Source organism: Festucalex cinctus, chromosome 5 (genome assembly GCF_051991245.1).
Source record: "Festucalex cinctus isolate MCC-2025b chromosome 5, RoL_Fcin_1.0, whole genome shotgun sequence".
In the NCBI taxonomy this organism is placed as follows: domain Eukaryota; kingdom Metazoa; phylum Chordata; class Actinopteri; order Syngnathiformes; family Syngnathidae; genus Festucalex; species Festucalex cinctus.
Window position 1 is genome coordinate 23851136 of NC_135415.1, and position 12635 is coordinate 23863770.

Below are 12635 nucleotides of genomic sequence, written 5' to 3' on the forward strand. Positions count from 1 at the left end.
TAAATGACATGAAATAAAACTTAAAAACGACTATCCATGTTCACATATCTTAATCACAAGTCCTAAGGATGGTGACACTCAAGTGGAGGTGTTTCATGCTGTTGCTGGACAGGCGGGATGGCGCCGTTTGCAATGAATGAGGTGAGGCTGTCGTGAGGACGGGACTCGGAGGGGACAAGGGCTGCGTTGGAATACGTTCATTTTGTGAGTTAAGGCTCACAGAGGTAGGTAGCGGAAAGTGTGGGGTAGTCACATCATATTACCGGGGTTAAGACAAGATTTACTGACCGTATCCTTTGGGTCAAGGGGGCTGTGGAAGGGGCTTGGGCCCTACCATTTGACGTTCATGGACCAAGGGGATCAACTGTGGCACCCCCCGTTGCCATCTAAGAAGGGGTAGTTGGGGGAAGGAGAGGGCGGGGGCACTAATGCTTTTCTTGCCACTATCATACACACACTGAACAATTCAAACAAGGGTATGCCAAAGGGGTGTAAAGAGTCGGTACGATAACAAAATAACGGACGTGAATGAGAAGAATCAATCACAATCTGCCGTCTGTGAGAGGGGATAACATTGAAGGAGGACAGAAAGGGACTGCAGCAAGGTCGAGTGAAAGGGTTTTGTGGAAGGACCTGACGTAATCAGACATAATCAGCAGCTTTAACTCACCTCTGATATCTATTAGAAAGCAAAGGCATAACTTTGGTGACTCAAGTATCATGTGCAAAAAGTGTCGCGTTGAACTTGATGAGTAACGATGCAACACTATTTTTACTCTCAATAGAGAGACAGCCTCCTCTAAAGGCTAAAAGGCCGCATTACACACACAGTGAGGAAAATGCATGTCGGAACATGGACTACTCATGAACCAATTCCGTACTGGCATTTAGTCATTCTCTATCAGTCTTTTAAGCATTTTGCAACCGTGCTCTTACTTATAAGTTCTACTGTATGTATAACCTTGGGGTGGGGGGTGAGGTGGTGAAGGTGGTCATTCGCATTTTGGGGGCGAGCTCGGAGGGGTTGCTGGGTTCGTAGGAGTGCTGCACGATCAGGGCGCAGGGAATGTCGCAGCATGCCGGGGGCTGGTAACGGGTGGAGGCGTGGGCCGTGGCGTTGGAAGTGTTGGAGGTCAGGTTCTGGGTCTGAGCGCTCAGCGCCATGGGGTGCTCGTTGGGGTTGTGAGGGCAGGGATCGGCAGCTTGCCTGGCAGATGGCCCATCTGCCTGCTTTCGGTGTGTAGTGGCATGCGTAGAGTGGGTGTGGAGGGGGGGGGGTGTCGAGTAGAAGGGTTTTTGTATGAATGTGTTTGTTGGCATGCAAGTCGGGCGAGGAGATTAAAGACAAAATCAAAAGTCAGACAACAAGCAGCAGAGCGACGGGCAAAGACAAAGAGGGGATGAGTGACAGATGAGATCAGGCAGATGGCAGGTTGATAAGGTGGCAAAGAGAAGTCAATAGGAGAAAAACAGACAGGTGGGGGGGTGAGCGAGAAGAGAGACACGGCAGTCAGTCAGCGCACGCAGCGAAGCAGCTCGACCTGTGTCGTGTCCTCAGAGAGACATTCACACAGTCGTTATATACCTGGAAAGGGGAGATGTATAAATGGCATTTTGTATTGCTCTCTGTCTCTCTCTCTCCCCTCGCCCGCTACATCCCTCAACACAGAGTACTTATCTACAAAAACAAAACAAAACAAGGCAATATGAGAGCTTTGAGCCACATTGACACAGATCATTCCAAAGAGTTAGGATGAGCAGACAAGCAATGCGCTCAAAATCTATTACTTAAATAGGCCAAATGTACCAAAGAAGCGTATAAACCAAGAATACCCGTTCTGCTCATGCTAAATCTACACGGATCGTATGAAATATCAGACATGGTCATAACCGTTGATGTTAAAATTATGGAGGAGATCTGACAATGACATTTGACAGTTTAGCATTCAAAATAGAGCAATTTATTTACTCCAGTGCCAGAACTCCTTCATAAGAATCTCTCAAACATTTAAAAGGCCAAAAATATAAAACAATTGCTGCCTGGTTATGAATGAAATGGGTCATATATATAAAATCATGCCATTTAAGTTGGGGATAACTCGGTATATCTAAATATAATACTAATTGCACTGTTTATCTTAAAAAAAAAAAAAAAAAAAAAAAAAATCACAATTAATATGTGTTTAGTAAAGTGACCAAACCCCCCCCCCAAAAAAACAGTTCAGCCATAGAAAATTATGTCATTGTGATAGACATAGGCATAATAATTACATTTTTTTTAAGTACAATTAAGTTGTGGAATTGATTGTTGATTAATCTTATCTTGAAGCAACAATACCACTACTACCATATGCAACCAGTAGAGGCACTGTTGATGCCGTCTTAACAAATTTACTATCCGAAGAAGTCCAATATGACGTCAGCGATGGAAAGATTAGCTACAATGCTAATGAGTGACTCTTGTGAGCAGCCAAAACAAACAGGAGTTCAGAATGATCAAATTCCATCAAAATCTTAACAAAATAGATTACTTCATTGCTGAATTTGGCCATCCCTATTTCATAATGATGTTATCAACAACAGATTGAAATCGTAAGTGTAGAATGTTACTACACATTTTGACATGTGCACTGACTAAAACATCAATATGATAAAAAAAAAAAAAGAAGGTAAAATTATTGTCTGTAGAGAAGCAAAATTATTTGGTAGAACCCATAGCAGAGCTGATATTTTGGATAACATTGCTAAAAACCGGCAAGTAAGAGTACAACCAGGACTAATCTGGGGGGTCGTTTTTGTCTGACAATGAAATGAAATCCACAATCTATTTGGAGGTGTATTGCACTGTGTGCTCTATGGCTAAAAAACGTGAACATCAAGATGCCGATTCGTAGATGACAATGTTGGCCATTCCACACAGAACCATATAACACAGACACAGGTAAAAACACAACATTGCAGCAGACAGTATGCATGTCAAGGTACAGTATATGCAGGCATGTTTTAGAGAGAATGCAGAAGAAACAGAGACACAACCACAGATTAGTAGAAGTTTGATAGGTGCAGAGCATGTGCGCGCCATGTATTGGAATGGGTTTTGTTTGGGCGTACAGGGTTTGAGTATCATTATAGGCTAATGTCAGGATGCAAGTACTGTATGTGTTATTGAGTGTACAGCAAACCTAGATGGAACACGTAAGGGTCAGACGTTGCAGGGGATTCATGAATGGTTATGGTAAACTTGGCACAGGTTTGAGCATTCATTTGATCAACACAAGCCGGAATGATTGACGAGGTGAGGCATGGTGTGTGTGCATGTGCGGACTTTTTCAATTCCAGGCAACTGTTATTACTTTTATTGGGAAATGTCTGAAGTGACGAACAAAACCAGAGTACAATCTAAAATAAAAAAATAAAATAAAAAATAAAAAACACACTAATACTTGGGTGTTTATTTTGCCTTTACACACGATATCGCTTTTGATTATCTGATACAGCTGTTTCTCTACTTTTCCTGAAAACAACATGCTAGAGTAGTATAGTGGAACTTTGGACCTTGAATGGTTTGGTAGTTAAACTATATATGTTGAACCACAAAGTTGAAAATAAAATGTAATACAAATGAGCAGGAGTCCAAAAAGATTTGGGTAGCTTCAGTAGCTTAGCTGGCTAATATTGCTAGCGCTATAATTTGGGTAGCTTCAGTAGCTTAACTGGCAAATCTTGCTAGCGCTATAATTTGGGTAGCTTCAGTAGCTTAACTGGCTAATCTTGCTAGCGCTACGAATAGCACTTCATGTTACTAACATAATGTTACGATTTAGGTTAACAAGCTAACATTATTAAAACACTCTTTTACAATTAAAAATACTGAACACAATCGTGAAGTGGCAGATGTCTGTTAGCGCCTGTGGTGTGCTATGATTGGCCAGTTTGGTTTTCCAGCTATTTTTCAGAGCTAAAGGTCAATTATACTACAATGCTACTTCAGTGAACTTGGGATTTCCCGGGACCCACACTCTGACCTCCAAGGGTAATTTAGAATTTTAAGTATATTTAACCAAAATCATTTCAAATGCCTCACATAACATTTAACCTAAGCCGCATTCTGTGTTACGCTGCATAGTAAATTCACCGCAGTGGCACTCTCATGCCAAGAGTGCACTCTCTGCGCCAATATACTTTACTAATCCAGCCTTTCCCAGCCCACGCATAAAGAACGGGGCGACCAGACATTTCTGTTTTATGTGAAGCTGGAGAAAAACACACGCATGGCGGGCTCAAGTGGCACACACGTTTAGCGAGATTGCGGCAGGCCAACGAGTTCTTCACTTAAACTGAGCGTGTCGCAATTTAACTTTAAGAGGATGGGTGACATTAAACAAACGAGAACGACTCCACTGGCCAAATTTTATGCGAGTGTTGCCGAGGAGATAAAACGCAATGGGTGATTTATCTATCAAGCTGCCTTCAAGTTGAATTAGATGTGTTCAAACTACAGTGAGACCAGAAGTAATCACATTTAAAGGCTGGATGGCATGCATGATGATGTCTGAAAGAACTGATCCGTCTCATTTTCAAGTGGTAGTGGCAAGCCATCAAAAGCAGTCGATGGATCAATACACCGGCCGGTTAGAAGATAAATGTCAGGGGTCCACTATCAAAAAAAAAAAAAGCATGGCTGACTAGGTTAGTGGCATCAATGACTTGGCAACAGTTATTAAAATACTTCAATGTCAGCTTTCTCTGCATGGTCCTTTCACATGCACTCAAATCAATTCCTCAAATATATCGATAATAATGATTTTATTTTGTCTGTGACCACAATGAAATCGAAAACCTTGACCAAGATTCCAATCAAAGACTCCGTCATTACCACAAATGTCCGATGTCCATCCTGTTCATGTTGTGACTCTTTCTTGTGCTCAGTCGGGGACTGATCCTTCATTCAAACTGACGGGCAGGGGGTGTGTGTGAGTTTTGTGCATTATGGCGGCAAACACCACGGTGCCTAACATTATTTGAGTTCAGATGAAGGTTGGGTGTCTTTGTGGATGCTCAGTGGCTGACATGACTACTGGTCTGAATGACAGATTAAAGCTGGTAACTGAGCAGGGAACTTCAAGGGGGTGGTCTGGGTGTGTTTACTGGGGCGTGCTATAGGCAAAATTGATCAGAGACAGGCATACACTGGTCGATTGATGCATTATTTATAATCTTGGAAGCACATTTTCGCTTAACTTATGTTGGAATTGTTTGTTAGTGAGCAAAACCATACAAAAAGTATTCAACGTATCTCCACTAAACTTCTGAGGAAGGGCCAAGGAAAAAAAGAAAATCAAATATTGTAAGAAACCCCCCAAAAGAGAAAAATACTCTCTCATGATTTTAGTTTTGTTGATTTGGTTTTAGTTAGTTTAGTTGTGTCAGTCCGTCAGTGCTGACAGAATGCCCACCATATTTTAAAAACGCTGGAACAATACAAAAATTACATATTTGCATAAGGTCACACCTTGACTGGACAGTGCAACGAAATTTTCAAATACGTTCAAAGATCAGGTGACGTTCACACGAACAAAATGAACCAGACGTGAACAGTGTGAACATTGCCTCTGATGATAACACACAATTAGAAAGTTGTACTCTCATACCGTTGTATTACAATTTATGATATATTTTATAGGGAGTCACGCTGTGCTAACAATCTGTCTTGATTTTTGTATTTAGTGCCTAGTCCCTTCTTCCAAATGGAACATAATGTACGTGTCTCACTCACACTAGATGTCTAAGTAATGAGCAGGGGGCATGTGGGGTAATTATTTAATTTGTTTAACTTGATTTACCGAAGCAATAAGACAGTGTATAATAAAATTATGGCAGTCATAATATAAGGGGAACTAAATTGCCGTCAGCCGGCTGTCAAACATGTCGCCTTGTTCTCACTGAAGCTTTTTTGTAAGTGCTTCTCGCCAAAGGAGCTGACATTGAGGCAGGGCGGACTCTGCATACGTCCTTCAGCTCCTACTTGTGTATGCAGAGGTGTTCAGAGTTTTCTATAGAGGAATCAACATAGAGAGCAAGTAGAACTTGACAATCAAATAGGCCGAAGGACGTGTAAAAGCTAATAGTCAATAAAACGTCCAGGTGCACCGTTCTCGGAAAATGTCCATCCCTAGTCGATTAGAAGATTGTATCAGCAAGCATTAATTACTGCTAAAGGTGCTAAAGTAGGTGATCTGTGTCCCCAAAGCAATTATAGAAATGCTAATGAGCAACTCTATATATACAGGCTAGTACCTTTAACCTCAATTTATCCTCACATAGCTATTTTCTTAACCTGTTGGCGACACGTTATCTGCTTGTGCCACTTCAAGCGAGTTTTGGATATGTTAGTAACACATTCTTAATTGCCTCCCAGATAACTGTAAAAATTATTTCACCTATAATTGCATTTGCTTTAGTTCATCTGTGGCATGTTCTGGATTATCGCATTTGCAGTTGTGATTAAAGTCATCTACTTAAACATTAGCCCCCCTTGTACTTGCAGCGCAGAGAGATGGGATTCGCTAGATAAGGTTAAGAGATTGGATGTGACAAATGCTAATGGTTGGTAAAAGTGACCCACGGTTGTGTGATTTTAATCTATTAATGGAAAAGCGAGGAAATCTGTTGCCATTAGGCTTTTTTTTTGTTTACGCGCTCTCGTCTCTGGTGCAGCAAAGAAAGCATCCGCATTACAAGGACTGCAGGGTTTCTATCATGAAAATGCTCCCAGAAAACACTTTGATTGCCTCAATTGATATGCCTGCTGGGGTGATCAAGCACAAAGGGGCTGATTGGAAATTTCACAGTGCGCTGCCGCTAATTTACAAGGTGCCACTGTTTTTGAGGAGAGCGGTGCCAGCGGTGTAAATATCCATGTTTAATGTTGTGAGTCACCGTTTTGGACTCTTCTGTGGTCAGGGAAAATTGCAGCTTTCCTGAAAAAAAAAAGAGCCTGGGGCTGTTTGTTGTAGCTTTTAACAATATCAGCATCCTCTGTTCTCCGCGGAATAAAAATAAGTGGTCGATTACTATCGCTGACAATAGTGACTGCTCTCGCCACATTTTGAGGCAGGAAACAGTACTCAATTAAGGATGAATAAAGCTTTTATAAAACAACTGAGGTTAATATGGTGGCACACTAAAAAGACACCACCTGGATTGAACTAAAGAGCTTTCTATTGGGAAATTGCTGTTGTAAAATTTTTCATAAAAACCCAAACTGAAACAGTATTGTTCCTAGTAAGCCTTTCATTTTCTAAAAAACACCCATATTTATGGACATACTCCCGTGTGCATGCAAAAGATGATCAAACAACTTTGATCAAGTTGAGCTGAGTAGGTCCAGGCATGATTAAATCGTAAAGTATGGAATATATGAAGAAGAATAGTGGTTCAGAAAGTTTTATGGATCCGCATTGGTGGTTATTCACATTGGGTGTTTATTTTGGGCAATATTTTGAATTAGAATATGTAAATGTTAAATGGAGTGCACTTACACAGTGTTTTTAGTGACGCCAATAAGGTGCTCAAAATGCTATACAAAGGTTCAATTTCACCCATTCACGCACCGATTGGAGGCTGCTGCCATGTCCACTGGGAGCAAATTGAAGGACACTTCAACATGGTAGGTGTTGAGGATCGAACCCACAACCTTTGGGATGGGACATGACCACGCTGCCACTGAGCCATGATATAAAGTGGATAGTGTAATTTCCAAAGACAAATGGCCTTGAAGGGACAGTGTGTATTATTTAGCACCATCTAGTGGTGAACCAATATTCATTCATTTAAAAACAAAAAACAAAACAGTACTAAGTTCAATAATATGCTCAAAAATATATTCTACCACATCAATGTACATAAAAAAAAATAAAAAAAAAATAAAAAATTATATATATATATATATATATATATATATATATATATATATATATATATATATATATATATATATATATACGTATATAATCGTAGGTCTAGTAATCGCTAATTATATTACATAAGTTAACGTAGCGTTCAAATAAACATTTCTGGTAAGGCAAAACTTTAGGTTCCATCATCATGAATGATGAATGATGATACACATACAACTCATTTCCAACAATATCCATAAAACATCAGAATCAGAGTAGGGATAGCTGAACTTGATTGGTTTTACAGTGGCAGCAATTTGCGCCTGGAAACAATTCCATGCAAAAATCATTTCACAATCAATTATTTATAAAGTGAAAATTGTTTTGGAAATTAGACATGAAAGGCAACATAGGATGTCACTGAATGGACTTTGGAAGTTCCACTGTATGCGTGTGTGATGCCAAAAATAAACAGTAGAGTTCTCTTCACAAGCACATTCAGATTGCATGAGATAGAAGAACGTCTTACTCATCATTTACTGGCTGAGACCACATTGTTGATGACTTGTAGGACTAATGACATGTCAGAATATATAACCTAATTAAACTACTTGAATATACCCTAATGGGTGAAAGCAGAAAAAGGAATATGATATTGTGGCTTGTGAATGCAGGAGTATGCACAAAGATCCATTCCACTTACAGGAGATTGATGCAGTACCTTCCAGATTATTTTTGACACAAGTGCCTTGTAACAAATGTAATCCTCTTATGAAGAACAATGCAGGTTGAGTGTTTCATGAGAGTAAGAAGATGAATGTGTCCATTTTGTGTAATGTTCTAGATGGTTCCAGGGCTTTATCCCCAATAACTATTTATTCTACTATCTTTAGGTTCGACATATCATTCATTCATACCATTGCTTTCTATTCTTACTCCTAGTCCTTATTCTTCAATCGATTTTCTACTGTCGACCATACCGCCCATCCCGTCGCCCAGCCACTTGCTTACCTCCTTGGAGGGGACCCTGGATCCCTTCCGCCGTGACCACCAGCTTTCCACCATTGCTATGAGACAGGAGAGCACCACGCCGGCCGCCAGGACGCAGAAGACGCCGGCGAAGCTATGGATGTCCAGAGCGTTGCTTTGCCGTGATTGCAGCGAGCTGTAGAGTTCGCAGGGGCTGTCCTTTGGCCACCACTTGAGTTTGAGTATATCCATGTCGCCGTTCTGCTGAAGCTCCAAGATTCTAGGGGTGTCGGTAAGGCACACAGAAAAGTAAATACTGTGATACTTTGATGATCTAACACCTTGAAGACTAACATTTAGCATGTCCTGTTTTGGATCTGATTGCCGTTGGCTTGATAAGACTTTCAGTTGGAGATGGTATTGGCCAAATGTGAAAAAAGAGCTTTAAATTCTGTGTCAGGTGTCTGAATTTGGGTTTCATCTATTTCCTCTATGAAATGTTGATTGCTACTAGCTGGCTTTAATTTGGTATCAAAAAGGCAGATAGATTTATATTGTTGCGTTTTAATGTTTCCCATTACTTTAATGGTTTTGTACTTTTGAGTTAATGTTAAAAATGAGATGCATGAGGTGCATCAGCGTCTGGATGTTTATTATCCGCCGTCGTTAAAACGGAATGTTTACGATGGAGTGTTTACAGACTTAGGGCCTGATTTACGAAGATCCCAGCTGAACATGACCTTAGTGTTGAGCAGTGTGCGGGGCTGCCAACTAATTTTCATGAGTGGCTAATTCAAATTAAGGTTTCATCATGTGATCTTTCACAAGAAAAGAGAAGTTTCCAGGCATGAAGCCTGCTGCTGGCCAATACAGTATACAGAATATATATCGTGTTTTACAGTAACACTTAACTACATTTACAATTTTGTATGAACCTGTGCAATTATGTGCCCATAAATAACAGTTGAAAAGAGTATTTTCATAGGTGATATGGCATGACTCCTTCTTGTGATTGGCCCCAAGGCAGCCCTTATCATTCAGAAGCTCCAAAATTACACTGTTGAATAGACAATGCCTTACGCTAATTTTTGTTGGGGGAATTTCAGAAATGTTTATACAGGCGGAAAAGTTATCCCAGCTGTCACTAATTTTGACTGTGCTATGCTATGCTAGCTTTGCACAATTGTTTGCGCCTGCTCTTCAGACACACTATTTAAAGACAGAAAATCCGCCGGCAGAATTCATCTCAGGTTTGGTAAACCACATTGTGCATACAAAATTAATCTGTTTGCATAAACTCCTCACACAATGCGCAAGATGAGCAGCACTGAAATGTATCACTGTTTACGACCTGGTTATTTGATCAGATTCATTGTCTATTTGCGTGAGCAGTCAAATTTCGGCACTTTTTTTGGTCCCCTTAATGAGCTAAAGGCAAAAACAGTTAAAGGTTGGACTTTGATAAATATCATTACTTCAAATATTATCATTCCAAATCTAACAGATCTGAATTGGAAATTCAGCTTTTAAATACAACCGAATCAAATGTTGATAAGCATAACATAATAGAATAAAACCTTCTTATCAAATGATAAGAAATTAACTAAAAAGAATCCTAAAGAAAGAAGAATGCAACAAAGTGAGCATTATATCCTTAACGCTGGTAACTGGTATAACTGCTTGTGCAATTTTCATTATTACAAAATCCAAAGCAAAAACGAAGGGTAAAAAAAACCCCCATTACTGACAACACCACAGATGTTTTCTCTAACTGCTTTAGAGCCTCTGTTCCATCTGAGGGCAGTGTTGTTCCGTTCAATTCCTTCCCTGAGCCCGCAACACCATATTGGGCTGTCAAACTCATTGTGGCTAACATTAATATGTCTTGCAGCACAGCAAGAGTACACCGCCACAATGTCATTATGCAGCCTAGCCTTAGTCCGGCGATTGATGGCTTCAGAGAGAATACAGCTCAGAGGTTGATGGGGTCCCTCTGTTAGCCTTCAGCTTATGATTTTAGTGGGTCGTTCTTGCTGGAGTGCAAGGGGATGCGCACGCACACTCACAACACACACACATATATATGCATTCTAAATCTGTTTGTTCTCGGCTGGGTGTTTAAAAGAAGGTGAAGTAGAGTGGAGGCAAGGAGAGACAAAAAAAGGAGAAAGGCAAATGGGGAATGCAAAAGGCAGCGCTCAGGCTCATCATACTAGCACAAAACATACGTTACAGGCAAAAATAATCCACTTTGATAGCCCCAAATCAAGCCATATGAAGGCTAGAAGGACAGTCACAAAGTTAACAACCCACATGTATATGTACAATGCGACAGATGTTGCAAATTATGCAAGGAATTTCCTCGAGGAGTAAGAACCCTTGTGCAGTTCCAGTGACAGCCTGCTGACAACAATCACAGTGCACGTCCCTCATCTTTATAAGGAACACACAAGATGGCCATGCATCAAACGATGCAAATGAGGCCCACAGATGGTTTACATCATTAATTTCCCACCACAATAGCTGGAGAAACAAGGCCCATTTCAATGCGAATCTGCTAAAAAGTCTTTGCATTTACAACCATGTCACTGTACTTCCTGCATACAAGACGTTATTTAAAATGCATGCGGCGACTGGAAATGATGAGGATAACTCTTTTGACCCAACCACCTTAAGCATATTGGACAATGTCCCAATGTGGTTTGACCTCAACCATACCTTGTGTTAGATCTCAGTTAAACGAAAAGAGGTCTTCCACTTTGTTATGGGGCAATCCTTGGAAGTTTGACCAAGGTCAGCTAAAAATTATAAAGAACCTCATTTCAACTTGTTTGGACAAGTCAACGGTGATGTCACCTGGGCATTTTAAGGCGGCAATAAAGAAAGGCCCTCTTTTCCCCATCTCTATAAACGTCAAAACAGTCTCTAAAGGAAAAGACAGATGTCTTTTCATAGCAAATATATCCAGACCATTCCCCAAACTTCTTCACTAGGAAATCGTTTCTCCTTCGGGACCCAAAGTTAGACATTGGTGTCAGAAAAGTTGCAGGACTGGTGTCACATCAGATATTAATTACATTACTTTGAAGGAATTACATTGAGAACACATGTTCTCAGCCTCCTATGCCACACTATCATACATTCCTGGGAGGATTCCTGCCAGGTTGGGGGAGTCAGCACAGCGATTTTCTCCTCAGCCAGGAACAGTCAGATGCTTTGGGCGTTGTGAAGCAGCCACAAGTTGCCACAACGCTTGCCTCTTTGCACACCCTGAATTAAGTAAATATTGCTATACTGGCTGAACGTCTAATAAAGAGGAAACCTAATAGTTTGGTTTCGAGATCTTTTGTGACAGTAAAAACAGTAGAAGCAACAAATGTAAATAGTCTCACATACAAATGTAGATTAAAAGACTGTTTACGATGGAATTCCATCCTGACGGCAGTGACATAATGCAAATGTGTACACAAGTCAGAACAGGCCACAGTCTCATGCTAAAACTGTAGTAAATGCACAATTCCCGTACCTATTTGTACAAATAGCACTACTAGGCCATAAATATAAAACAATTAAATAAAATACGTTCGGTAGCCTTACCGCAGCAACACACGTAACAACGTGAAAATATTTTCGTTGTGAAAACTAATTATTTTTTCGTAACTGAGGAACCCTTGTAATTTCATACCATAAACCTGTTAACTCTTTGACTGCCAAACATTATCCAAAAAACCCCAATGGTGCCAGCTGATTTGGAGCATTTTCACTCAT

At 40.4% G+C, this 12635-nt stretch overlaps 1 protein-coding gene across 8 annotated transcripts in view; it reads right to left on the reverse strand.

The window, feature by feature from the left end:
- grid2 (glutamate receptor, ionotropic, delta 2) overlaps positions 1–12635 on the reverse strand; it is a 475459-nt gene that overhangs the window by 5311 nt on the left and 457513 nt on the right. For 2 of the 8 annotated variants that reach the window (XM_077522426.1, XM_077522422.1), the window contains one exon: positions 8910–9147. In XM_077522426.1, the coding sequence (XP_077378552.1) occupies positions 8910–9147 (238 nt within the window). Of the gene's footprint in view, positions 1–288; positions 1231–1585; positions 1679–8909; positions 9148–12635 lie in introns of those variants that run through there. The other 6 variants (XR_013283659.1, XR_013283658.1, XR_013283660.1 and 3 more) reach the window with 6 other exon arrangements.